A 26692-nucleotide genomic window follows, 5' to 3' on the forward strand; every position below is an offset into this window, starting at 1 on the left:
CGTCTGCTAGGGAGCCAGCTAATGTTAGTTAGTTAGCTAACAGTACACTTTAGCTTAAGACATATAGCTAGCTAGCTAGGTAAACAATGAACCTAGCTAGGTGAACAACGTTTAAGATCACACATGTCACGTAACGTTAGCTAATGTTCCAGCCAGCTAACATTATCTAGTTAAACAACAATGAACAAAGTGGCAACAATGCCACAGACCTAGGAGCTAACCAATCAGGTCCAATGTTAGCTAGCTAACATTAAGCTCTAACTAGAAAAGCAAACGGCTCTGGGAAACAAATAATAACGTCAGCTAGGGAGCCAGCCAGCTAACGTTAGCTAGCTAGCTAACAGTACACTTTAGATTGAAAAGAAATCACTTTCTGTCAAAATTAGAAATGTGTCATATCTGAAAATGTAGCTAGCGATCTTGCCTTTATACATCCACATGCATCTTAGACGGGTCTCTCTGTCACAAATGCCATACGACGGTTGACCTTAGTTTGACGATGTTATCCGGAGACAGGTGTTTTCTCCATCTCTTTAGCTATCATACTCTAACTCCACTGATTTCAAAACTTGATCCTCCAGAAAATGGAGAGCAACACAATACATTTAAAAAAAGGCATTTCTGACAAAAAACGCATTGTGATAAAAAAAAATGTTTAAGTTCAAACGGCTCTCAAGTGAAGTCGTGACTTGCAACATACACCTAGTTTCCTGAATCGGGTACCAATTGTATGTGTGGGTACAGAGATGGGGTAGTCATCCAAAAAAGCTGCATAGCAAATTTTTACTCCTGAACTTATTAAGGCTTGCCATAACAAAGGGGTTGAAAACATATTGACTCAACACATTTCAGCTTTTAATTAAAAAAAATGTATTTCTACAAACAAAATTCCACTTTGACATTATACAGAATTGTGTGTCAATACGTGACAGAAAATCTCAATTCAATCCATTTTAAATTCAGGCTGTAACACAACAACATAAGTTTCTGATAGGCTAATTGACATAATTTGAGTCAATTTGAGGCATAACTGTGGATGTATTTCAAGGCCTACATTCAAACTCAGTGCGTCTTTGCTTGACATCATGGGAAAATCAAAAGGATCAGCCAAGACCTCAGAAAAGAAATTGGAGACCTCCACAAGTCTGGTTCATCCTTGGGAGCAATTTCCAAACACCTGAAGGTACCACGTTCATCTGTACAAACAATAGTATGCAAGTATAAACACCATGGGACCACACAGCCGTCATACCGCCCAGGAAGGAGACACATCCCTTCTCCTAGAGATGAACGTACTTTGGTGCGAAAAGTGCAAATCAATCCCAGAACAACAGCAAAGGACCTTGTGAAGATTCTGGAGGAAACAGGTACAAAAGTATCTATATCCACAGTTAAACAAGTCCTATATCGACATAACCTGAAAGGCCGCTCAGCAAGGAAGAAGCCACTGCTCCAAAACCGCCATAAAAAAAACGGCATACTATTTGGAGAAATGTCTTCTGGTCTGATGAAACAAAAATTTAACTGTTGGCCATAATGACCATCGTTATGTTTGGAGGGAAAAGGGGGAGGCTTGCAAGCCGAAGAACACCATCACAACCGTGAAGCACAGCGTTGGGAGCATCATGTTGTGGGGGTGCTTTGCTGCAGGAGGGTCTGGTGCACTTCACAAAATAGATGGCATCACGAGGTAGGAAAATTATGTGGATATTTTAAAGCAACATCAAGACATCAGTCAGAAAGTTAAAGCTTGGTCTCAAATAGGTCTTCCAAATGGACAATGACCCCAAGCATACTTCCAAAGCTGTGGCAAAATGGCTTAAGGACAACAAGTCAATATATTTGAGTGGCCATCACAAAGCCCTGACCTCAATCCTATAGAAGATTTGTGGACAGAACTGAAAAAGCATGTGTGAGCAAGGAGAACTACAAACCTGACTCAGTTACACCAGTTCTGTCATGGGCCAAAAGAGTAATGGGCCAAAATTCACCCAACTTATTGTGGGAGGCTTGTGGAAGGCTACCGAAAACGTTTGACCCAAGTTAAACAATTTAAAGGCAATGCTACCAAATACTAATTGAGTGTATGTAAACTTCTGACCCACTGGGAATGTGATGAAAGAAATAAAAGCTGAAATAAATATTTATCTCAACTATTACTCTGACATTTCACATTCTTAAAATAATGTGGTGGTTCTAACTGACCTAAGACAGGGAATTTTTACTAGGATTAAATGTCAGGAATTGTGAGAAACTGAGTTTAAATATATTTGGCTAAGGTGTATGTAAACTTCCGACTTCAACTGTATATATTCTTATTCCATCCCTTTACTTAGATTTGTGTGTATTAGGTAGTTGTTAGTTCAGTAATATCTATCAGAACTAGAAGCACAAGCATTTCACTACACTCGCAATAACATCTGCTAACCATGTGTATGTGACCAATAACATTTGATTTGAAATGATACATAGAGGAGTGCGCACTTGAAAATCCACCTGGAAGAACATATACTGTACATATCCATTCCTAGATGCTTCATACTAGCAGCAAAATAGAATTTGTTTATTAAATAACTCACATGCACACATACAAAAACACACACAGAGTAATTCCACAATGTGTGAGCAGTGGTAGTGGGGGACATGTGAGTGGGAGTGTAAGGAGGCAGGGGACCGTGAAGGGTGAGACACTCTGTAACTGTAGGGAATACCCCAGAGACCCAGTCTCAACCCTCTCTGAGGACTCAACACCATGGCAACGGAGCCAGGAGATGCAACACTTCGGCCAGAGGAACAGGTAGAAGGTGGCTGACTAACAGCCTCCTCACCTCTAGCAATCATAGGTGAGGAAGGTAAATAACTTACCCCCTCATGCCCTCTCCTCTTCCCCAACCCCCCTCCTCAGGGACCCTCTATCCTTCACACCTGGGCCACTGATACATCACAGCCTTATGTGAGTAATTTATTAATGACTCAATAGAGGTTACGTTAAGAGATATTATGTGAATCTGACTGGGACCTGCCAAGGAAACTGATAAAGTTTCAGATACAACATTCTTGAGCTGTACAGAATCTGCATACATCCATTGTAGATGTCCTAACACAAAGTGATTTGTTGATCCTGTTTTTTTAAATTTAACTAGGCAAGTCAGTTAAAGAACAAATTCTTATTTTCAATCACAGCCTAGGAACAGTGGGTTCACTGCCTTGTTCAGGAGCAGAACAACAGATGTTTACCTTGTGAGCTCAAGGATTTGATCTTGCAACCTTACAGTTACTAGTCCACCACTCTAACCACTAGGCTATCTGCCAACCTGTGTTTTTCCTGTGTTAGTCCTATCCAACCCTACATCTCCAGCCTGTACCCATGTCCTCTGTGTTCCATAAACACATGTCTCTCATCCTGACACACTCTCATAGCACACACGGGCTCACTGGAATGTGTGTAGGCCTATGGTGGTAACACCTAAGGTGTAAACTTAAGCACAACCATTAGGAAATAACAAAAATGGTGAGCTGCATGCACCACTTTTGTCTACTGAGCCACTCAACCAGAGCAAAATCCAATATGTTGTGGCTAACCACTGGGCACAGACGTCAATTCAACTTCTATTCGATGTTGGATCAACGTAATTTCATTGAAATGGTGTGGAAACAGCATTGATTCAACCAGTGTGTGCCCACTGGGTAGAGGGCTGTTTCACCTTGACTGAGATTATTTTACCTTTTTCTACATTGTAGAATAATAGTGAAGACATATAAACTATGACATAACACATATGGAATCATGTAGTAACCAAAAAAGTGTTAAACAAATCAAAATATATTTTATATTTGAGATTCCTCCAAGTAGCCACCCTTTGCCTTGATGACATCATTGCACACTCTTGTGGGGAGGGGGGGGGGGGGGTGTTCAGTATATGTTTGGTATAATCAGTGTATGTGTGTGTAATAATATTTCACATAATACAACTATTGTGTGTGTTTGTGAGCGCCGGTACGTTGGAAAAGGCTATGGAGTATGAAATTATATGAAATATACCACCATCGGAGGCTACCGCTTGTGTACAGTATCTTGGCTACATAGGTATTTACATATGGTGAAAAATTGTTTGTCAATTTTGGGTAATAGCCTATGTCACTCTGGTTGTTGGAGCCATCTGTTGTATGGTTCACTTGGGCTTCATTAAGGTTTATTTGTGAGTAAATCTGCTTACCCAGAAACCGACCTCACCGCACATCACTGGGTTGGTGTGTGTGTGTGTGTGTGTGTGTGTGTGTGTGTGTGTGTGTGTGTGTGTGTGTGTGTGTGTGTGTGTGTGTGTGTGTGTGTGTGTGTGTGTGTGTGTGTGTGTGTGTGTGTGTGTGTGTGTGTGTAGACTCACTCTTGATGGTTGCTGTCCTAGTACAGTTGTAGAGGATGGCCAGCTCTCCGAACACCTTCCCAGGTCCCATTGTGCACAGCTTCACACTCTCCTTTGTCACCTCCACCCTACCATCTGCAAAATGCACACAAACACACGATATCTTAATGTATCATGAAAATACACACAAACACCCTAAATGTATCTGAAAAATACACAGAGAAGTGACATATCACCTGTACTTGACTTTGCACATCATCATCGCCCATCTAGCAAAGTACATCAGAGCATGATGCTAATAAACTGATAGACTGTAGGTTAAATCCCTGTATGGATCATACATTATTTTCAACTAGTATGCACTAGCTAAGCACGATGATGCATAATAGAGTAGACTGTGAAATCACACATTTCACAATGTCTCAGCAACAGTAAGACAGATCAATATAAAAGATTAAATCCAAAACACGGGAATGGTACAGAGACACAGTTATGTCCTGAACTGGTTAAATTTAAGGACATCCTTTCTGTGGGATTGGGGCTTGTGGAGGGTGATGGGTGTGATTGCAAAGCCTTTTTGTCTGTGATTGGAGCCGAGTGCAGCTATTTTGTTTTGGATGCGCCTCATCACGTAAATATGCATACTCCAGAGGAACTAGAGCTCTGATTGCTTAAAAAAAGGTTCACTTGGAAAAAAGACTGTGGCAGTAAACAAAGTGATGGGTAGGTATCTGATCAAAATAACTGAAGCAGAAGATACACTACATGACCAAAAGTATGTGGACACCTGCTCGTCATTCCAAAATGACGGGCATTAATATGTAGTTGGTCCTCCTTTTGCTGCTATAACAGCCTCCACTCTTCTAGGAAGGCTTTCCACTAGATGTTGGAACATTGCTGCGGGAACTTGCTTCCATTTAGCCACGAGCATTAGTGAGGTCGGGCACTGATGTTGGGCGATTAGGCCTGGCTTGCAGTCGGCGTTCCAATTCATCCCAAAGGTGTTTGATGGGGTTGAGGTCAGGGCTCTGTGCAGGACAGTAATGTTCTGACACTGATCTCAACAAACCATTTCCGTATTGACCTCGCTTTGTGCATGGGGGCATTGTCATGCTGAAACATGAAAGGGCTTTCCCCAAACTGTTGCCACAAAGTTGGAAGCACAGAATTGTCTAGAATGTCATTGTATGCTGTAGCGTTAAGATTTCCCTTCACTTGAACTAAGGGGCCTAGCCCAAACCATGAAAAACAGCCCCAGACCATTATTCCTCCTCCCCGAAACATTACAGTTGGCACTATGCATTTGGGCATGTAACGTTCTCCTGGCATCCGCTAAACCCAGATTTGTCCGTCGGACTGCCAGATGGTGATTCATCACTCCAGAGAATGTGTTTCCACTGCTCCAGATCAAATGGCGGCGAGCTTTACACCACTCCAGCCGATGCTTGGCATTGTGCATGGTGATCTTAGGCTTGTGCACGGCTTCTCAGCCATGGAAATCCATTTCATGATGCTTCCGACAGCTATTGTGCTGATGTTGCTTCCAGAGACAGTTTGGAACTCGGTAGTGAGTGTTGCAACAGAGGACAGCCGTTGTTGCTCCTTGACATTTCCACTTCACAATAGCAGCACTTACAGTTGACCGGGGCAGCTCTAGCAGGACAGAAATTTTACCTATGACGGTGTGACGTTGAAAACCACTGAGCTCTTCAGTAAGGCCATTCTGCTGCCAATGTTTGTCTATGGAGATTGCATGGCTGTGTGCTCGATTTGATACACCTGTCAGAAACGGGTGTGACTGAAATAACTGAATCCACAATTAATATATATATATTTATTTATTTATTTTTGTACTTTTTACTGCTTTTTCCCCCCAATTTCGTGATATCCAATTGGTAGTTACAGTCTTGTCCAATCGCTGCAACTCCCATACGGAGGCGAAAGTCGAGAGCCATGCATCCTCCGAAACACGACCCTGCCAAGCCACACTGCTTCTTGACACACTGCTCGCTTAACCCGGAAGCCAACAGCTCCAATGTGACCAGCAGGCGACTGAAGTCAGCGTGCATGCGAACCGGCCCGCCACAAGGAGTCGCTAGAGCATGATGGGACAAGGATATCCCGGTCGGCCAAACCCTCCCCTAACCCGGGTGACGCTGGGCCAAATGTGCGGCGGGTCTACCGGTTGGGGCCGGCTGCGTCACAGCCCGGGATCGAACACGGGTCTGTAGTGAAATCCACTCATTTGAAGGGATGTCCACATTCTTTTCTATATATATAGTGTAAGAGAAGAGAAGAAATGAGAAAAAGAGAGGAGAAAAGTCATTAGAAACTTTAACTTCTTGAAGGAGAAACGCTCCTGTCAGAGTTTGTGATAATACAATTGTGTCAGACATGCATATGCGGTGCACACCCCCACCACTTCCAAAAAAATTTACTTTCACTTTGCAAAAAATAACATTTTAATTGAGTTTGAAAACGTACAACTTCTGTATTCTTTAGCAAGAACATGAGGTAAGGACAGTGTTCACACAAAGCATTGGCGTGTGTAACAGTATTGCTTCTGTCCCTCTCCTTGCCCCAGCCTGGGCTCGAACCAGGGACCCTCTGCACACATTAACAAATGTCACCCACGAAGCATCATTACCTATCGCTCCACAAAAGCCGTGGTCCTTACAGACCAAGGGTAACGCTGTGGCGGTCATAAAATGTTGTCAGGTAATTGACCGTTAATAGACATAAAGACGATTAGCATCTCCTGGCTTCCATGCATAGCCTACAAGCCACTGATGCAGACATTTGGAACATCTCCATAAAAATTAAAATAAATCCATTTAATGTAGCCTACATGTAGTCTATTTCAGAAGAATAGAATAGCATACTCTGAGTTATCCTTATGTTAGGCTCTGGTATGGCTATGCCATATGGCTGCGGGCTACACTATTTCATTTAGCAGACAAGATTTGCTCAGAATTTCGTAGCATTTTTTATTATTTTATAGTATGAAGAATACAATTGACCATAGCTGAATAAAATAAAAAGCATATTTCCTCCAAACGATTTCTAAGGAAGTGTCATTCTGTGTTAAGTGGTTAAGGAAGAAACATTTAGAGTTATTTATTTATGATGATCTGAAAAAAGTTGCATGAAAGGCATGAGCTCTGATTTGTTTCTCGTGCAGGCTGCACACACTCCATCAGTCTCTCATTCACAATTTGTATGCCAATTAGGCTCTACACCCGTTGTAAAGTGGATTCATGTGCTTCATTTTAAGAAGTTAATTGTCTGATTTAGTGTTTTGATACAAATATTATCAAAACATATACAGTAGGCCTATGGGTTAGGCTACATGAGGTGTGTGACTATGATTTTAACAATGGAGCCGTTTTATGGGCTCCTAACCATCGGCAGGACATAGCAGCTACTACTTCTGGTAGGACAAGGGGCGGGGTGTCTCTATTTGTCAATAACAGCTGGTGCGCAATGTCTAATATTATTGCTCGCCTGAGGTAGAGTACCTCATGATAAACTGTAGACCACACTATCTACCGAGAGAGTTCTCATCTATATTATTTGTAGCCATCTATTTACCACCACAAATCGATGCTGGCAATAGGACCGCACTCAACGAGCTGTATAAGGCAATAAGCACACCAGAAAATGCTCATCCAGAAGTGGCGCTCCTAGTGGCTTTGGGACTTTAATGCAGTTAATCTTGAATCCATTTTACCTAATTTCTACCAGCATGTCACATGTGCAACCAGAGGAAAAATCTAGAGCAACCTTTACTGCACACACAGAGATACATAAAAATCTCTCCCTCGCCCTCCATTTGGCAAATCTGACCATAATTCTAACCTCCTGATTCCTGCTTACAAGCAAACACTAAAGCAGAAAGTACCAGTGACTCGCTCAATACGGAAGTGGTCAGATGACGTGGATGCTACGCTACAGGACTGTTTTGCAGGCACAGACTGGAATATGTTCGGGATTCATTCAATGGCATTGAGGAGTATACCACCTTCATCAATAAATGCATCAACGACGTTATCCCCACAGTGACCGTACGTACATATCCTATCCAGAAGCCATAGATTACAGACAACATCCGTACCGAGCTAAATGCTAGAGCTACCGCTTTCAAGGAGCGGGACACTAATTCAGATGCTTATGAGAAATCCCGCTATGCCCTCAGACGAACCATCAAACAGGCAAAGCGCCAATACAGGACTAAGATTGAATCCTACTACACCGGCTCTGACGCTCGTCGAATGTTGCAAGGCATGCAAACTATTACGGACTACAAAGAGAAACACAGCCACAATCTGCCCAAGTACGCGAGCCTACCAGACGAGCTAAATTCCTTTTATGCTCGCTTCGAGGCAAGCAACACTGAAGCATGCATGAGAGCACCAGCTGTTCCGGACGACTGTGTGATCACGCTCTCCATAACCGATGTGAGCAAGACCTTTAAACAGGCCGCGGGGCCAGTAGCAGGACATGTACTCAGAGCATGCATGGACCAACTGGCAAGTCTCTTCACTGACATTTTCAACCTCTCCCTGACCTAGTATGTAATACCTACATGTTTCAAGCAGACCACCATAGTCCCTGTACCCAAGAAAGCGAAGATAACCTGCCTAAATGACTACCGCTCCGTAGCACTTACGTCGGTAGCCATGAAGTGCTTTGAAACGCTGGTCATGGCTCACATTAACACCATTATCCCGGAAACTCTAGACCAAGTCCAATTCGCATACCGCCCCAACAGATCCACAGATGACGCAATCTCTATTTCTCTCCAGTATTGAATAGTTTACAGTCCGGTTGAAATATTATTGATTATTGATGTTAAAAACAACCTGAGGGTTGATTATTAAAAACGTTTGACATGTTTCTACAAACTTTACGGATACTATTTGTAATTTTCGTCAAGCCTTGATGACCTGCCTAAGGCTGTGGAATACTGAACATAACGCGCCAAACAAATAGATTTTTTTTTATATAAAAATTATCTTTATCGAACAAAAGGAACATTTATTGTGTAACTGGGAGTCTCGTGAGTGCAAACATCCGAAGATCATCAAAGAAAGGTAAGCGATTCATTTTATTGCTTTTCTGACTTTCGTGACCAATAAACTATACACAAACGCTTGGATTGCTTTCGCTGTAAAGCATATTTTCTAAATCTGACACGACAGGTGGATTAACAACAAGCTAAGCTGTGTTTTGCTGTATTGCACTTGTGATTTCATGAATATAAATATTTTTAGCATTTTTTTTTAAAATTTGGCGCTCTGCAATTCAGCGGTTGTTTACGAAAATGATCCCGCTAAAGGGATCCATGCGTCAAGAAGTTAAAAACGTGTAATGTTCACAAGAACATAAGTTGATAAAAAGATCTAACACAACATTAGGTGATAATATATGTATTATTATGGATTTATAATCAGCTATAATTGGCGGTCATTTTGGACCGGGAACACAGAATTAATTAACATGAAATGAAAACAACAGGAGGGTTAAGAACGTTTTTAGAAGGTTACAAGCTTGAGAGAGAGAGAGAGAGAGAGAGAGAGAGAGAGAGAGAGAGAGAGAGAGAGAGAGAGAGAGAGAGAGAGAGAGAGAGAGAGAGAGAGAGAGAGCCTTACCTTTAGGCTCAACTAGTGGACTTTCTAGCACTTTAAATTTCAAGCTTCTGAAACTCTTTTCTGCCTTCTCCTCCCTCCTTAATCCTCCATCCCTCCCTCCTCCTCCTCTGCGGACTACTTTGTCAACCACTTTGAAAAGAAGGTTGACATCATCCACTCCTCATTCACTCAGCCTATTTAGTCCACTGGTCCAACGCACACAGAACTACCCTACACCTTAACCTCTTTCTCCCCTCTCTCTCCAGATGAAATCCTGCAACTAGTGAGTTCTGGCGGCCCGTCAATCTACCCGCTTGACCCCACCCCCCTCCCTTCTTCAGACCCAACTCATCCCTGACTACTAGCTGCTTCCCCTTTGAATTCAAAATGTCAGATCTGCTCCCCTCCTCAAGAAACCAACACTCAACCCCTCTGAAGTAAAAAACAACAGACCGGTATCTCTTATTTTTTTATTTTCAAAACAGTTGAGCGTGCTATCTCTGACCAACTCTCTCACTATCTCTCTCAGAACAATCTTCTTGACTCTAACCAGTCAGGTTACTCAACCGAGACTGCTCTTCTCACTGCCAAAGAGGACTCTCTCTCCTCTGTTCTCATCCTTCTAGATCTATCATCTGCCTTCAACACCATGAACCTGTCACACCCTAATCTGTTTCACCTGTCTTTGTGCTTGTTTCCACCCCCCACCTGGTGTCTCACATCTCCCCTCATTATCCCCTGTGTATTTATACCTGTGTCCTCTGTTTGTCTGTTGCCAGTTCGATTTGTGTTTTTCCCCTTGCACCTGTCTTTTATATTGTTCCTGTTTTCTAGATTAACCGGTTTTGACCATTCTGCCTGCACTGACCCTGAGCCTGCCTGCCGTTCTGTACCTTTTGAACTCTGATCTGGATTACTGACCTCTGCCTGCCCTTGACCTGTCATTTTGCCTGCCCTCTGTTCTAGTAATAAACTTTTGTTACTTCGACGCTGTCTGCATCTGGGTCTTCCCTAAAACATGATCGAACCATCAGATTCTTCTATCCACCCTCTCAGGGCTGGGCGTCTCAGGCTTTGCACACTCTTGGATTGCATCCTACCTGGCAGGCCACTCCTACCAGGTGACGTGGAGAGAATCTGCATCTTCACCACATACTCTCATCCCCAGGGCTCAGTTCTAGGCCCTCTCATTTTCTCTCTATACATCAAGACCATCTGCTCAGTCATATCCTCACATGGTCTCTCCAATCATTGCTATGTGGATGACACTTTTCTCCTTCCCCTCTTCTAACACCCAGGTGGCAACACGCATCTCTGCGTGCCTGGCAGATATCTCTGCTTGGATGTCGGCCCACCACCTCAAGCTCAACCTTGACATGACGGGGCTGCTCTTCCTACCGGGGAAGGCCTACCCGCTCCAAGACCTCTCAATCACGGTTGACAACTCCACAGTGTCTCCTCCCAGAGTGCAAAGAACCTTGCATGACCTTGCACAACACCCTGTCGTTCTCTGCAAACATCAAAGCAGTTACTCGCTCCTGCAGGTTCATGGTCTAAAACATCGGTAGAGTACAACCCTACCATACATAGGAAGTGGCGCAGGTCCTAATCCAGGCACTTGTCATCTCATGTCTGGACTACTGAAACTTGTGATTCATATGTTGATGATGTAAAGAATATTTGCTGTTCTGTGGTGTGTAATGAGGAGCAACCAGACGCTGCATTTGACACATTTATGAATCTACTTATTTCAGTTACTAATAAGCACGCACCCATTAAGAAAATGACTGTAAAAACTGTTAAATCCCCTTGGATTGATGAAGAATTGAAAAATTGTATGGTTGAGAGGGATGAGGCAATTAAGTCTGGCAGCCCAGCTGATTGGCAAATGTGCTGCAAATTAAGAAATCATGTGACTAAACTAAAGAAAAATAAACTACACTATGAAACAAAGATAAATTATATAAAGAATGATAGTGAAAAGCTTTGGGGCACCTTAAATGACATTTTGGGCAAAAAAAACTAATCGGCTCCTTCATTCATTTAATCAGATGGCTCATTCATCACAAAGCCCACTGATATTTGTATTTTGTATTTGTATTTATTATGGATCCCCATTATACTCTTCCTGGGGTCCAACAAAATTAAGGCAGTTTATACAATTTTAAAACATTACAATACATTCACAGATTTCACAACACACTGTGTGCCCTCAGGCCCCTACTCACCACTACCACATATCTACATTACTAAATCCATGTGTATGTATAGTGCATATGTTATCGTATGTGTGTGTGTGTGTGTGTGTGTGTGTGTGTGTATGCATGTGTCTGTGCCAATGTGTGTGTGTGTGTGTGTGTGTGTGTGTGCGTGTGCGTGTGCATGTGTCTGTGCCAACGTTTGTGTTGCTTCACAGTCCCTGCTGTTCCATAAGGTAAACTGTCTTAATTTTGCTGGACCCCAGGAAGAGTAGCTGCTGCTTTGGCAGCAGCTAATGGGGATCCATAATAAATACAAATACAAACTCACTGTTGGCTGGGCTAACCACTTGTGCCATCAAACCCCTGGAACTTATCCAAAATGCTGCAGCCCGCCTGGTGTTCAACCTTCCCAAGTTTTCCCATGTCACCCCGCTCCTCTGCACAATCCACTGGCTTTCAGTCAAAGCATCCACCTCCACTACAAGACCATGGTACTTGCCTATGGAACAGCAAGAGGAACAGAACCTCCCTAAATTCAGGCTATGTCCAAACCCTACACCCCAACCCGAGTACTCTGTTCTGCCACCTCCGGTCTCTCCGGTCTCTCAGCTTCTGCTCAGCTCAGTCCAAGCTCTTCTCTGTAATGGCACCCCAATGGCGGGGTGCCATTGTCATGCCATTACAGAGAAGAGAGTCCCTGCCCATCTTTTGAAAACTTCTGAAACCCTACCTCTTCAAAGAGAATCTACAGACACACATACACATACTGTACAGTGGTTCCTCCTTTAAATGTTGCGTCATACTGCGGCACACCTTGCATGCTGCCGCAGAATTCTATGGCACGTCATTTAATTATCAGCCATTTTTTCTGTTACTGCAAGTTATTGCTAGTTTGACCACCAGAGGGCATCTTTGAGAAGCATTTGATAGTATTCTGTATTGATATTACCAGAGAATTTAAAACCTTTTTTGTAATAACATAATATATGGGATTGATTTGAAGAAATTTGGCTTAATTATTTTGATTAATATTATGGTGTTTCTATTCAGAGAAAAACAAAAAACGAATTAGGATGGAATGGTAAATATGGCCCTAAACCGTGACGGTCGGGAGTAGGCTACAGAATTGGAGGATTCTCATTTTTTTGCCTTCAGACAACTTTGTTCCAATATTTCTGTAAGTCAGTGATATTTATTCCCATAGTAATTTGTTATGGATCCATAACTAAATCAACATCTGCAATTTGAAAGAGTATTTTTTTATCATTATTTTATTAATGAAATGTGTTTATTTGGCTACTGTGCAGTTTACAATACATACTGTAATAAACATGGGAAAGTGCCTAATTCCTTACATAAGGGAGAGCAGGCCATGTCTGTACTACAGAATGCAGGGCACGTGGGAGACCGGTGTTATTTCATAGTTGTGATGTCTTCACTATTATTTTCTACAATGTAGAAAATAGTAAAAATAAAGAAAAAACCTGGAATGAGTAGGTGTGTCCAAACTTTTGACTGGTACTTGCATTATTAATTTGATTAATATTATTGTGTTTCTATTCCATGAAAAATGAAAAACACTCTCGGTTTCTGTTAGAATGGAACAGAAAATATGGAGCTGTACAACATGACGGTCGGCGGTACAGTACTGCGCTATTTAGCTAAAGAATCCCTGTGTCGTGCAGAAGGGGAGACCGGGGTTCAATCTCCCGATGGGGAGGAAGTAGTAAGCTGTCCTTGTAAATAATAATTAGTTCTTAACTGACTCCATATGTGTTATTTTATAGATGTGATGTCTTCACTATTATTCTACAATGTAGAAAATAGTAAAAATATAGAAAAATCCTGGAATGATTAGGTGTGTCCAAACTTTTGACTGGTACTTGCTATATCATTTTAATAATATTATGGTGTTTCTATTCCATGAAAAACGAAACTCTCAGGGTTTCTGTTAGGATGTAATGGAAAATATGGCGCTGTACAACATGACGGTTGGGAGTAGGCTACAGGATTGGAATATTCCAAATTGTTTGCCTTCATTAGACAACTTTGTTCCAATATTTCTGTAAATCAGTGAAATTTATTCCCAAAGTAATTCGTTATGGCTCTAGCTCCCCTAGCTCCACAATGAAATAGGGTGCAGGCCAGGCAGCAGGCTGTTAGCCAGCCTACCAGCTTAGTGGAGTCTGCCACTAGCACAGTCAGGGTAGTCAGCTCAGCTATCCCCATTGAGACCGTGTCTGTGCCTCGACCTAGGTTAGGCAAAACTAAACATGGCGGTGTTCGCCTTAGCAATCTTACCTCACATCTCAAAATAGGGCTACTTAATGTTAGATCCCTCACTTCCAAGGCAGTTATAGTCAATGAACTAATCACTGATCATAATCTTGATGTGATTGGCCTGACTGAAACATGGCTTAAGCCTGATGAATTTACTGTGTTAAATGAGGCCTCACCTCCTGGTTACACTAGTGACCATATCCCCCGCGCATCCCACAAAGGCGGAGGTGTTGCTAACATTTACAATAGCAAATTTCAATTTACAAAAAACCCCCGATGTTTTCATCTTTTGAGCTTCTAGTCATGAAATCTATGCAGCCTACTCAATCACTTTTTATAGCTACTGTTTACAGGCCTCCTGGGCCATATACAGCGTTCCTCACTGAGTTCCCTGAAATCATATCGGACCTTGTAGTCATGGCAGATTATATTCTAATTTTTGGTGACTTTAATATTCACATGGAAAAGTCCACATACCCACTCCAAAAGGCTTTCGGAGCCATCATCGATTTGATGGGTTTTGTCCAACATGTCTCCGGACCTACTCACTGCCACAGTCATACTCTGGACCTAGTTTTGTCCAATGGAATAAATGTTGTGGATCTTAATGTTTTTCCTCATAATCCTGGACTATCGGACCACCATTTTATTACGTTTGCAATCGCAACAAATAATCTGCTCAGACCCCAACCAAGGAGCATCAAAAGTTGTGCTATAAATTCTCAGACAACCCAAAGATTCCTTGATGTCCTTCCAGACTCCCTCTGCCTACCCAAGGACATCAGAGGACAAAAATATGTTAATAATCACCTGAGGAACTAAATTTATCTTTGCGCAATACCCTAGATGCAATCGCACCCCTAAAAACTAAAAACATTTGTCATAAGAAACTAGCTCCCTGGTATACAGAAAATACCCGAGCTCTGAAGCAAGCTTCCAGAAAATTGGAACGGAAATGGCGCTACACCAAACTGGAAGTCTTCCGACTAGCTTGGAAAGACAGTACCATGCAGTATCGAAGAGCCCTCACTGCTGCTCGATCATCCTATTTTTCCAACTTAATTGAGGGAAATAAGAACAATCCAACATTTATTTTTGATACTGTCGCAAAGCCAACTAAAAAGCAGCATTCCCCAAGAGAGGATGGCTTTCACTTCAGCAATGATACACTCATGAACTTCTTTGAAGAAAAGATCATGATCATTAGAAAGCAAATTACGGACTCCTCTTTAAATCTGCGTATTCCTCCAAAGCTCAGTTGTCTTGAGTCTGCACAACTCTGCCAGGACCTAGGATCAAGGGAGACACTCAAGTGTTTTAATACTATATCTCTTGACACAATGATGAAAATAATCATGGCCTCTAAACCTTCAAGCTGCATACTGGACCCTATTCCAACTAAACTACTGAAAGAGCTGCTTCCTGTGCTTGGCCCTCCTATGTTGAACATAATAAATGGCTCAATATCCACCGGATGTGTACCAAACTCACTAAAAGTGGCAGTAATAAAGTCTCTCTTGAAAAAGCCAAACCTTGACCCAAAAAATGATCAGCCTATATCGTATCTCACATTCCTCTCAAAAATGTTCGAAAAAGCTGTTGCGCAGCAACTCACTGCCTTCCTGAAGACAAACAATGTACAGTGGGGAGAACAAGTATTTGATACACTGCCGATTTTGCAGGTTTTCCTACTTACAAAGCATGTAGAGGTCTGTAATTTTTATCATAGGTACACTTCAACTGTGAGAGACGGAATCTAAAACAAAAACGCTGAAAATCACGTATGATTTTTAAGTAATTAATTTGCATTTTATTGCATGACATAAGCCTGGTTTAGATCTTATCTGTCGGAAAGATATCAGATTGTCTCTGTGGATGGTTTGTCCTCTGACAAATGTCGGTGTTCCTCAAGGATCCGTTTTGGACCACTATTGTTTTCACTATATATTTTACCTCTTGGGGATGTCATTCGAAAACATAATGTTAACTTTCACTGCTATGCGGATGACACACAGCTGTACATTTCGATGAAACATGGTAAACCCCCAAAATTACCCTCGCTGGAAGCCTGTGTTTCAGATATAAAGAAGGGGATGGCTGCAAATGTTCTACTTTTAAACCCCGACAAAACAGAGACGCTTGTTCTAGGTCCCAAGTAACAAAGAGATCTTCTGTTGAATCTGATAATTCATCTTGATGGTTGTACAGTCGTCTCAAATAAAACTGTGAAGGACCTCGGCATTACTCTGGACCCTGATCTCTCTTTTGACGAACATATCAAGATTGTTACAAGGACAGCTTTTTTCCATCTACGTATCATTGCAAAAATCTGACATTTTCTGTCCAAAAATGATGCAGAAAAAATCCTGCCTGTTTGGCCCTGTCTGGGGGTATCATCGGATGGGGCCACAGTGTCTCATGTGGCGGGGGGCTAGGGTCAGTCTGTTATATCTGGAGTATTTCTCCTGTCTTATCCGGTGTCCTGTGTGAATTTACGTAAGCTCTCTCTAATTCTCTCTTTCTCTCTCTCTCTCTTTCTCTCTCTCTCGGAGGACCTGAGCCCTAGGACCATGCCTCAGGACTACCTGGCATGATGACTCCTTGCTGTCCCCAGTCCACCTGGCCGTGCTGCTGCTCCAGTTTCAACTGTTCTGCCTGCGGCTATGGAACCCTGACCTGTTCACCAGACGTGCTACCTGTCCCAGACCTGCTGTTTTCAACTCTCTAGAGACAGCAGGAGCGGTAGAAATACTCTCAATGATCGGCTATGAAAAGCCAACTGACATTTACTCCTGAGGTGCTGACTTGTTGCACCCTCGACAACTACTGTGATTATTATTATTTGACCATGCTGGTCATTTATGAACATTTGAACATCTTGGCCATGTTCTGTTATAATCTTCATTTCGCCTATGGTAGGCCTACAGTATATTGAAAAATATTTTTTTCAATGACGTGACTCTCAGCCAAAAATTACAATTAGAGGATTAGAGGACTCTAAATTAATATCTAAGGGGCATTTTCCATTAGGATCTGTGAGAATATCTAAGGGGCTTTAATACAATTCTAAATGAATTAATAATAATTGCTTGAGATTTCGTTTTCATTTAACCTAGAGTGAACGAGAAAAAGGCAATTGTTGAACATGGGGTGAGACATTCTCAGAAATTTGTAAATAAAGCCAGTTTGTTATTTAGAATTATTTATTTCTGGTTAAACCTAACTTGATTATTTTGCAGACATCACTTGCTTATATTCATGAAGATGATGAGCGATAGGCAAAGGCAATCTGTAATCTGCTGGCATCACGGCACGAAATCAACATCACTCTATTTCAGTCAGAAGACAATTGAAGAAACTTGCGTGGACTTATGGAAAGGCTCGGTAAGAAATGTTTGATATATATATATATATATATATATATATATATATATATATATATATATATAGTTGAAGTCAGAAGTTTACATACACCTCAGCCAAATACATTTAAACTCAGTTTTTCCCAATTCCTGACATTTAGTCCTAGTAAAAATTCCCTGTCTTAGGTAAGTTAGGATCACCACTTTATTTTAAGAATGTGAAATGTCAAAATAATAGTAGAGAGAATGATTTAGTTCAGCTTTTATTTCTTTCATCACATTCCTAGTGGGTCAGAAGTTTAAATACACTCAAGTAGTATTTGGTAGCATTGCCTTTAAATTGTTTAACTTGGGTCAAACATTTGGGTAGCCTTCCACAAGCTTCCTACCAAGCAAGTTTTCATAAATTAAACATCAGAGTAATCTGAAATAGGGACATAATTCATGTTCAAATTTACAACATAACATACATAGGCATTTCATCATTAAGACCTTTAGGAAATAATGTCTGGAGGGTGAAAATCCCAAAACATCCTCTTTTACTCAGAGTATTATTTATATCACCTCCGCTGTCTGATATCTTAACTTTCTCTACGCCACAAAATCTAAAAGGTAGAAATGTCATGTTTTAGGTCATTAAAATGTACTGTGACTGGATAATCCCTGTCGTTTCTCCTAATTGAACTTTTATGTTCACTGATTCTCTGTTTGAGAGAACAAGAGTTTTTACCTACATAGCACAGCCCACATGGACATTTAATAATGTAGATAAAATGGGTGGTGGAGCACGTAATAATGTAATTTATTTGGAACCATTTTCCTGTATGTGGGTGGCAGAAATATTCACACTTCATCATATTGTTGCACTGTGCGAAACCTCTGCATTTATAGCTAACATGTGGAAGAAGAAGAAGGCGTAAAAGAGCCTGGCTAATTTTCTTTTGTGGCTGGCAGTCGGCATTGACCAATTTATCGCGTAAATTGCGACCTCTCCTATTTACAATCAGTGGTGGATTCTTAAATTCAGCAGGCAAAACTGGGTCCGATGATAAAACAGGCCAGTGTTTCTTGACCGCATCTCCCACTTTTCTGGAGTTCAAAGTATATGTGGTTGTGAACATTACAGAGTGTTAGCGGGTCTTTTTTGTAGCAGTTCATCTCGTGTTTTCCCCAATGCCAAATTAAGAGCTTCATCCACACATTGTGGAGAATAGCCTCTTCTTAGAAACCTATTGCGCAACTCCACTGCCTTTTCTAGATAGTCCTGAAAATGATTTGTTGCAAGTTGGAGGGGAGGGGGGGTTTCACACCTTGCTCGGCTATTAGACAATTCTTTAGTAAAGGTTGAATAGTCTATTGTTCAGCTAATAGCCCATCCTGCTACGCTTGAGAAAAACGAATAATAATACTTTTTCCCCTTTCCACATGTTAAAGATTCCAATTGATAAAGTGTTTTTAGCCACAATCTGCCCCAACCCCAATTAATACATTTGGGAACAGTCGATAGCCCGCTGGACTTACCTTGATGACAAAAAAATATGCACAATCGTTTGTCTCTACATTAACTAATATATTCCTCTCAATTGTACATTTTTTGCTTGACTCATTATAACGTTATAACTACTTACATTTGCTTCCCCGTAATGTTTTGTCAGACATCTTTGCTGAAGTCACCAGGGACGGGTGGCCCGCGTCAAATTTGTCATTGGAACCACTTGATATGACTGGTCATATGAAAACCTTGGGACCCAAATGCATAATGAGTGCTCTAACTCCCCCTTGTGATGGTCTGGAGCAATGAAGCCGTGACGCTGGGTACCTCCAAGTCCCGCGGTGTAAGCTCGCAACTTTTAAAGGAGGAACCACTGTATGAAGAATAAATGTATGACCTTATTGTTGAGGAGCTCTTCACAGCAGATTTATACAGAGTGAGAATTAAAGACTCAGAGATCCTTCACAAATGACTCATTAAGGCTCTCTCTAAGGCATATTCATCTAACCCATGGACTGGGAAAAATAACCAATATTCTCTCCTGGGATGAGCAGCAGAAAAAAATTCTTCACATACTAATCATACAGAGAGAAAAAGAAGAGGGAACTGACAGAGAAAATAAAATAAGTGGATAGAAAGGGAAAAGAGGGACAAATAGAGAACGAGATAAATAATAAGGAGAAGGAAACATTAGGGTGAAGAAGGGAGGAGGACAGAGTGAGAAAGAGATGTTGGGAATGATAGGTGAAACTAGAATAGGCCGTAGTCAAATAGAGAGGAATAGAAGGTTAGATGAGGGATGGAGAAAGACAGGAGGACCAAGATGGGGGAAATAGGTGGACAGATAAAGAGACAGAGTGAATGTCCACATTGAGTTTAGATTAGTTTGCACTCCATGTCCAGGAACTATTTGCACAAATGACACATTTGCTAATTTTGTGCGTGCTAGAAGGATAGTCTGTTTGGCCATGTGCATGTGTGTTCGCTTCTGCAAGCAAATCAATAATAACATGCTGAATGGTGTGTATTAGTCTCTATTACATGTCCTTTTAACCACAAACTCTCGCTTTGCAAACAGCTTATTTTTTATTTTAATTTTATTTATCTATTTCTGAAATTACATAATTATTTTAACTTCTCTGCGCTACGGATCCCTTTTACGGGATCATTTTCCTAAACAAAATACTACTAAAAATATTTATAATCATGCAATCACAAGTGAAATATACCAAAACACAGCTTAGCTTGTTGTTAATCCACCTATCGTGTCAGATTTTGAAAATATGCTTTGCAGCGAAAGCAATCCAAGCTTTTGTGAGTGTATCAATCAATGCTACAACAGCGAGCCCCAAATTAGCATGGTCACGAAAGTCAGAAAAGCAATAAAATGAATCGCTTACCTTTGATAATCTTCGGATGCTTACACTCACGAGACTCCCAGTTACACAAGAAATGTTATTTTTGTTCGATAAATATTACTTTTATAACAAAAAAATGTTCAGAAATGTTCAGTAAACCAAAGCCTCGTTCCGTTCGACGAAAATTCCAAAAAGTATCCGTAATGTTCGTAGAAACATGTCAAATGTTTTTTATAATCAATCCTCAGGTTGTTTTTAACAAACATAATCGATAATATTTCAACCGGACCGTAACCTATTCAATAAGAGAGAAAAAGAAAATGGAGAGCTACCTCTCTCGCGAGCAGGAACTAATCAAAGGACACCTGACTAGTTTTGAAAAATGTCGCTCATTTTTCAAAATAAAAGCCTGAAACTATGTCTAAAGCCTGGTCACAGCCTGAGGAAGCCATTGGAAAAGGAATCTGGTTGATACCCCTTTAAATGGAAGAAAGACGGGCCAGGAAACACAGATTTTTATTTTTTTAATCACTTCCGGGTTAGATTTTCTCAGGTTTTCGAGTGTTTTCTATCCTAATCTGTAAAGTATATGCATACTCTACGATCTGGACCTGAGAAATAGTCCGTTTACCTTGGGAACGTTATTTAAAAATAAAAATAAATCTGACCCCTAGCGTCAAGAGGTTTAACAGAGCAGAGATATTATGTGCAGTGGATTCGGAAACTATTCAGACCCGTTGAATCTTTTCCACATTTTGTTACGTTACAGCCTTATTCTAAAAATGTTTGTTTTTTTAATCCTCAACAATCTACACACAAAACCCCATAATGACAAAGCAAAAACAGGTTTTTACATTTAAAAAAAAATCTAATAAAAATACGGAAATAATACATAAGTACATAAGTATTCAGACCCTTTACTCAGTACTTTGTTGAAGCACCTTTGGCAGTAATTACAGCCACGAGTCTTCTTGGGTATGACGCTACAAGCTTGGCACACCTGTATTTGGGGAGTTTCTCCCATTCTTCTCTGCAGATCTTCTCAAGCTGTCAGGTTGGATGGGGAGCGTCACTGCACAGCTATTTTCAGGTCTCTCCAGAGATGTTTGATTGGGTTCAAGTCCAGGCTCTGGCTGGGCCACTCAAGGACATTCAGAGACTTGTGCCAAATTGATTTCTGCTTTGTATTGGCTGTGTGCTTAGGGTCGTTGTCCTGTTGGAAGGTGAACCTTCGTCCCAGTCTGAATCGTGTTTCTCGTGATCTGAGAGTCCTTTAGGTGACTTTTGGGATACTCCAAGTGGGCTGTCGTGCCTTTTAAAGAGGAGTGGCTTCTGTCTGGCCACTTTACCATAAAGGCCTGATTTGTGGAGTGCTACAGAGATGGTTGTCCTTCTGGAAGGTTCTCCCATCTCCATAGAGGAACTCTGGAGCTCTGTCAGTGACCATCGGGTTCTTGGTGGTTCCAAACTTCTTCCATTTAAGAATGATAGAGGCCACCGTGTTCTTGGGGACCTTCAATGCTGCAGCCATTTTTAGGTGCCCCTCCCCAAATCTGTGCCTCGACTTCGATTTCATGGCTTGGTTTATGCCCTGACATGCACTGTCAACTGTGGGACCTTATATAGACAGGTGTGTGGTGATTTTCCGAATCATGTCCAATCAATTGAATTTACCACTGGTGGACTCCAATCAAGTTGTAAAACATCTCAAGGATGATCAATGGAAACAGGATGCACCTGAGCAACAAAAGGTCTGATTACTTATGTAAATAAGTTATTTCTGTTTTTTATTTTTAATACATTTGCAAAAAATTACAAAAACCTGTTTCTTCGCTTTGTCATTTTGGGGTACTGTGTGTAGATTGATAAAAATAAATAAACAATTATACATTTTAGAATAAGGCTGTAACGTAACAAAATGTGGAAAAAGTCAAGGGGTCTGAATACATTTTCCGAATGCACTGTATATGTAGCTACTTCACTTCCCCATTCTCAGTTATAAAGCAGAAATCAAATGAGAAAAAAGTGAAAGAGGGGAAAAATAGGATTGTTTCACTGCTCTATTTTCAGAACGATCTCTTTTTCATACTTCCTGATTACATCAGAAATTCCATCAACTCTGGGAGAGGACACACACATAAAAACACACTAAATACTATTGACGGGTTTCCCCAGCCCGCTAACCCTGTGGGCTTACAGAATAATACCCCGTGCTAATCCTCAGTCAGAAAGAACATGGGAGAGAATGCAAGAAGGGGGAATCATGTAAATGTCATCTTAATTAAAGGCCCCCCACCTGGACCCCCTTGGGGCCACCAGTACACCTCCACGGGGCTTCCTGGACTAATTAGAATCAGTGTGGAAGGTGATGGTCTTAGCAAGGGCCTATGAGACACACACACATACAACACACACACAAACACAAACGGACATGCACATATTTTACAGCCCATTTACAATATTTAATTGAGAAGGGTTAAAGTGTGTGACATTCCACTTCTGAAACTTTCTCAATAGAAATGGACAAATCTACCAGTGTTCAACAGTGGGTTGAATCAAACCTTATTTACCTACCATCACTTTGCATTCAAAGCAGTATGGAAGTGAAAACATGTCACATTTCTGTCAAGACCTCCAAACATCTCTACTTCTAATTCACTGACTGCAGAGTACCAAACACGAATAACTACTACCGGAGATTACATTATTTTAGTTGCCTAGCAACCATCAGGTGTGTGTCACCGTTTTGTGCATTTCCTGACAGCTGGAGGTTTCCTTCGATGTTGCTCTGAGTGCAGGAAAAAAATTTACTTGTCTTGCTTTCAATATGATGAAATAATTAATCAATTGAAGTAAATTAGAATGCAATTGGACATGTCTTAATTCATTCATCCATTTAATATATACTGAATAAAAATATAAATGCAACATGTAAAGTGTTGGCCCCATGTTTCATGAGCTGAAATAAAAGATCCCAGAAAATGTCCATATGCACAAAAAGCTTCTTTCTCTCAAATTTTACACACATTTGTTTATATCCCTGTTAGTGAGCATTTCTCCTTTGCCAAGATAATCCATCCACCTGACAGGTGTGGCATATCAAGAAGTTGATTAAACAGCATGATCATTACACAGGTGCACCTTGTGCTGGGGACAATAAAAGGCCACTATAAAATGTGCAGTTTTGTCACAAAATACAATGTCACAGATGTCTCAAGTTTTGAAGGAGCGTGCAGTTGGCATCTCTGACTGCAGGACTGGCCACCAGAGCTGTTGCCAGAGAATGTAATGTTAATATCTCTACCATAAGCTGCCTCCAAAGTCATTTTAGAGAATTTGGCAGGACATCCAACCAGCCTCACAACCGTAGACCATGTATAACTATGCCAGCTCAGGACTTCCACATCCGGTTTCTTTACCTGCGGGATCATCTGAGACTAGCCACCTGGACAGCTGATCAAACTATTGGTTTGCACAACCAAAGAGTATCTGCACAAACTGTCAGAAACCATTTCAAGGAAGCTCATCTGCGTGCTCGTCGTCCTCACCAGGGTCTTGACCTGACTGCGGTTCGGAGTCGTAACCGACTTCAGTGGGCAAATGCTCACTTTCGATGGCCACTGGCATGCTGGAGAAGTGTGCTCTTCACAAATGAATCCCGGTTTCAACTGTACCGGGCAGATGGCCGACAGCTTGTATTGCATTATGTGGGTGAACGGTTTGCTGATGTCAACTTTGTGAACAGAGTGCCCCATGGTGGTGGTGGTCTTATGGTAATGGGCAGCCATAAGCTACAGACAATGAACACAATTGCATTTTATCGATGGCAATTTGAATGTACAGAGATACCGTGACGAGATCCTGAGACCCATTGTCATTCCATTCATCCGCCCCCATAACCTCATGAAAAGGTGCAGCCCGTGTCGCAAGGATCTGTACACAATTCCTGGAAGCTGAAAATGTCCCAGTTCTTCCATGGCCTGCATACTCATCAGACATGTCACCCACTGAGCATATTTGGGATGCTCTAGATCGACTTGTACATCAGCGTGTTCCAGTTCCCGCCAATATCCAGCAACTTCGCACAGCCATTGAAGAGGAGTGGGACAACATTCCACAGGCCACAATCACCAGCCTGATCAACTCTATGTGAAGGTGATGTGACGTACTGCATGAGGCAAATGTTGGCCACACCAGACACTTACTGGTTTTCTATGACCAACAGATGCATAAACTATCTGCATTCCCAGTCGTGAAATCTATAAACTAGGGCCTAATTAATTAATTTAAATTCAGTGATTTCCTTATATGAATTGTAACTCAGTAAAATCTTTGAAATTGTTTCATGTTGCATTTATATTTTTGTTCAGTATACATAAATAACTCCATTGCTTTGATTGCATGTCATTTAATATGTTTTTGATTGGTGAAACATGAGTCCTTCATTACCATTTACACTCACTAGAACGATTTAAACCAGTTTTGATTTCCTTTTGATTGCCTCTCTTTATAAATTGCTTGTATGGCACTGTGTCAAAAGACATATCATTGATCCCACTTCTGAGCTTCACTCGAGGGGAAAGACAAGCCAGATGGCGCTTCTTCACTGCCTTGACTCATTGGTCAGTGAGCACCAAGCCCAACTCTCTAAAGCCTTGTTCACATTGGAAGTTTGAAGTGATTCAAAAAAATTGATAAATGCATATTCGATTCTAATCTTCTTTTTCCTGCAGTCTGGACAGGCAAAAGGGAATCGGATATTTCAATCCACATTTCAAACCACCTTCGTAGGTGGTTTGAAGTCAGATACAAATCTGATTCCTGACCATGTAACTGACGGTTATGGGTGAAGACCGTCACGAACAGCTGACTGAATGACCACAATGCAGCACACATAGAAATAGATTAAATAGAACAGGCTTGGAACCTCTAACCCTGGCAATTTGACTGGTAAACTCATGGGTACACTCGCAATGGCTGCCTAATATTATGATGCAATAATTCCATGGTAATGTAGAATGTTCATTCAAATTATATAAACTGATGTGGCTCATGCAATGGAAGGTATGTTTTGTATTGTTAGTTGAGCTGAATCAACAAATCACAGCACATAATCTATTTTACTTCCTGCTTTGCTCTTATGGGTACACTCGCAATGGCCGCCAGTCCACCCATTATAACACCATTGACTTGAATGGGGATGCCCGTTCTATTCATTATATTTCTATGGCAGCACATGCAATCAGGAGTGGAGGAGAGGAGAAAATTTGTGTCCATTTTTTGGGGGGTGCTATTCAAACAGTTATTACAGTGATCGCAGTCCTAATTACCATCATCCAAAATTCCATGACCGTCATAGCCCTAATTCTAACAGATTAAAATGTACATTAGCATAATGTCAAACATCGACAAAATCTATATTGCCAATTATCATAAACAAACGAAAATATATCTACACAAGTACATCATTTATAACAGCAAATGTCACAGAGTACAGGAACAAGTATTTGTCTCTCCGCATTTCAAGTCTATTGCAATGAGTCTAAGAGATCCAGTAGCCTACAAGATGACGATGGAAGGGGATGGCAGGGAAATTTAGGGGATTAGCCCATCACATGAATAAAATATCCACAATGAATGAAAAGTGAATGAGAAGTAAACACCTGTATAAATTTCTGATAGCTTTTATATTAGATTAATATGCAAAAAAGACTAGAAAATTAACCGTTATGCAGAGCACATCTGAATGGGGGTATAGCTGGACAATATCAACTAGAGTATCATAGGAAAACAAGGCAAGGTATTTCACAACATTAACAATCAAATCAAGCGTCACGCAAAGTTGGCCATTGTTAGTTTTGGAAACATACCAGGAAATGGATACAAAAAAATGTAAATGCTCTGTTAGTCTAACAACGTCTTTCGAGGGAATTTGCATAAGCCTCAGCCAGTGTGAATCGTTTGCCAAAATGTGTCAGTTTTTGTCTGACTGGTTCTATACACGG

The 26692-nt window shown here is 41.1% G+C and overlaps 1 protein-coding gene across 2 annotated transcripts in view; it reads right to left on the reverse strand.

The window, feature by feature from the left end:
• The window catches only part of LOC120045630 (cGMP-dependent protein kinase 1-like), a 151589-nt gene that overhangs the window by 77055 nt on the left and 47842 nt on the right, over positions 1–26692 (reverse strand). For both annotated transcript variants that reach the window (XM_038990540.1, XM_038990539.1), the window contains exon 3: positions 4386–4499. In XM_038990540.1, the coding sequence (XP_038846468.1) occupies positions 4386–4499 (114 nt within the window). The remainder of the gene's footprint in view (positions 1–4385; positions 4500–26692) is intronic.

Source organism: Salvelinus namaycush, chromosome 4, assembly GCF_016432855.1.
Source record: "Salvelinus namaycush isolate Seneca chromosome 4, SaNama_1.0, whole genome shotgun sequence".
In the NCBI taxonomy this organism is placed as follows: domain Eukaryota; kingdom Metazoa; phylum Chordata; class Actinopteri; order Salmoniformes; family Salmonidae; genus Salvelinus; species Salvelinus namaycush.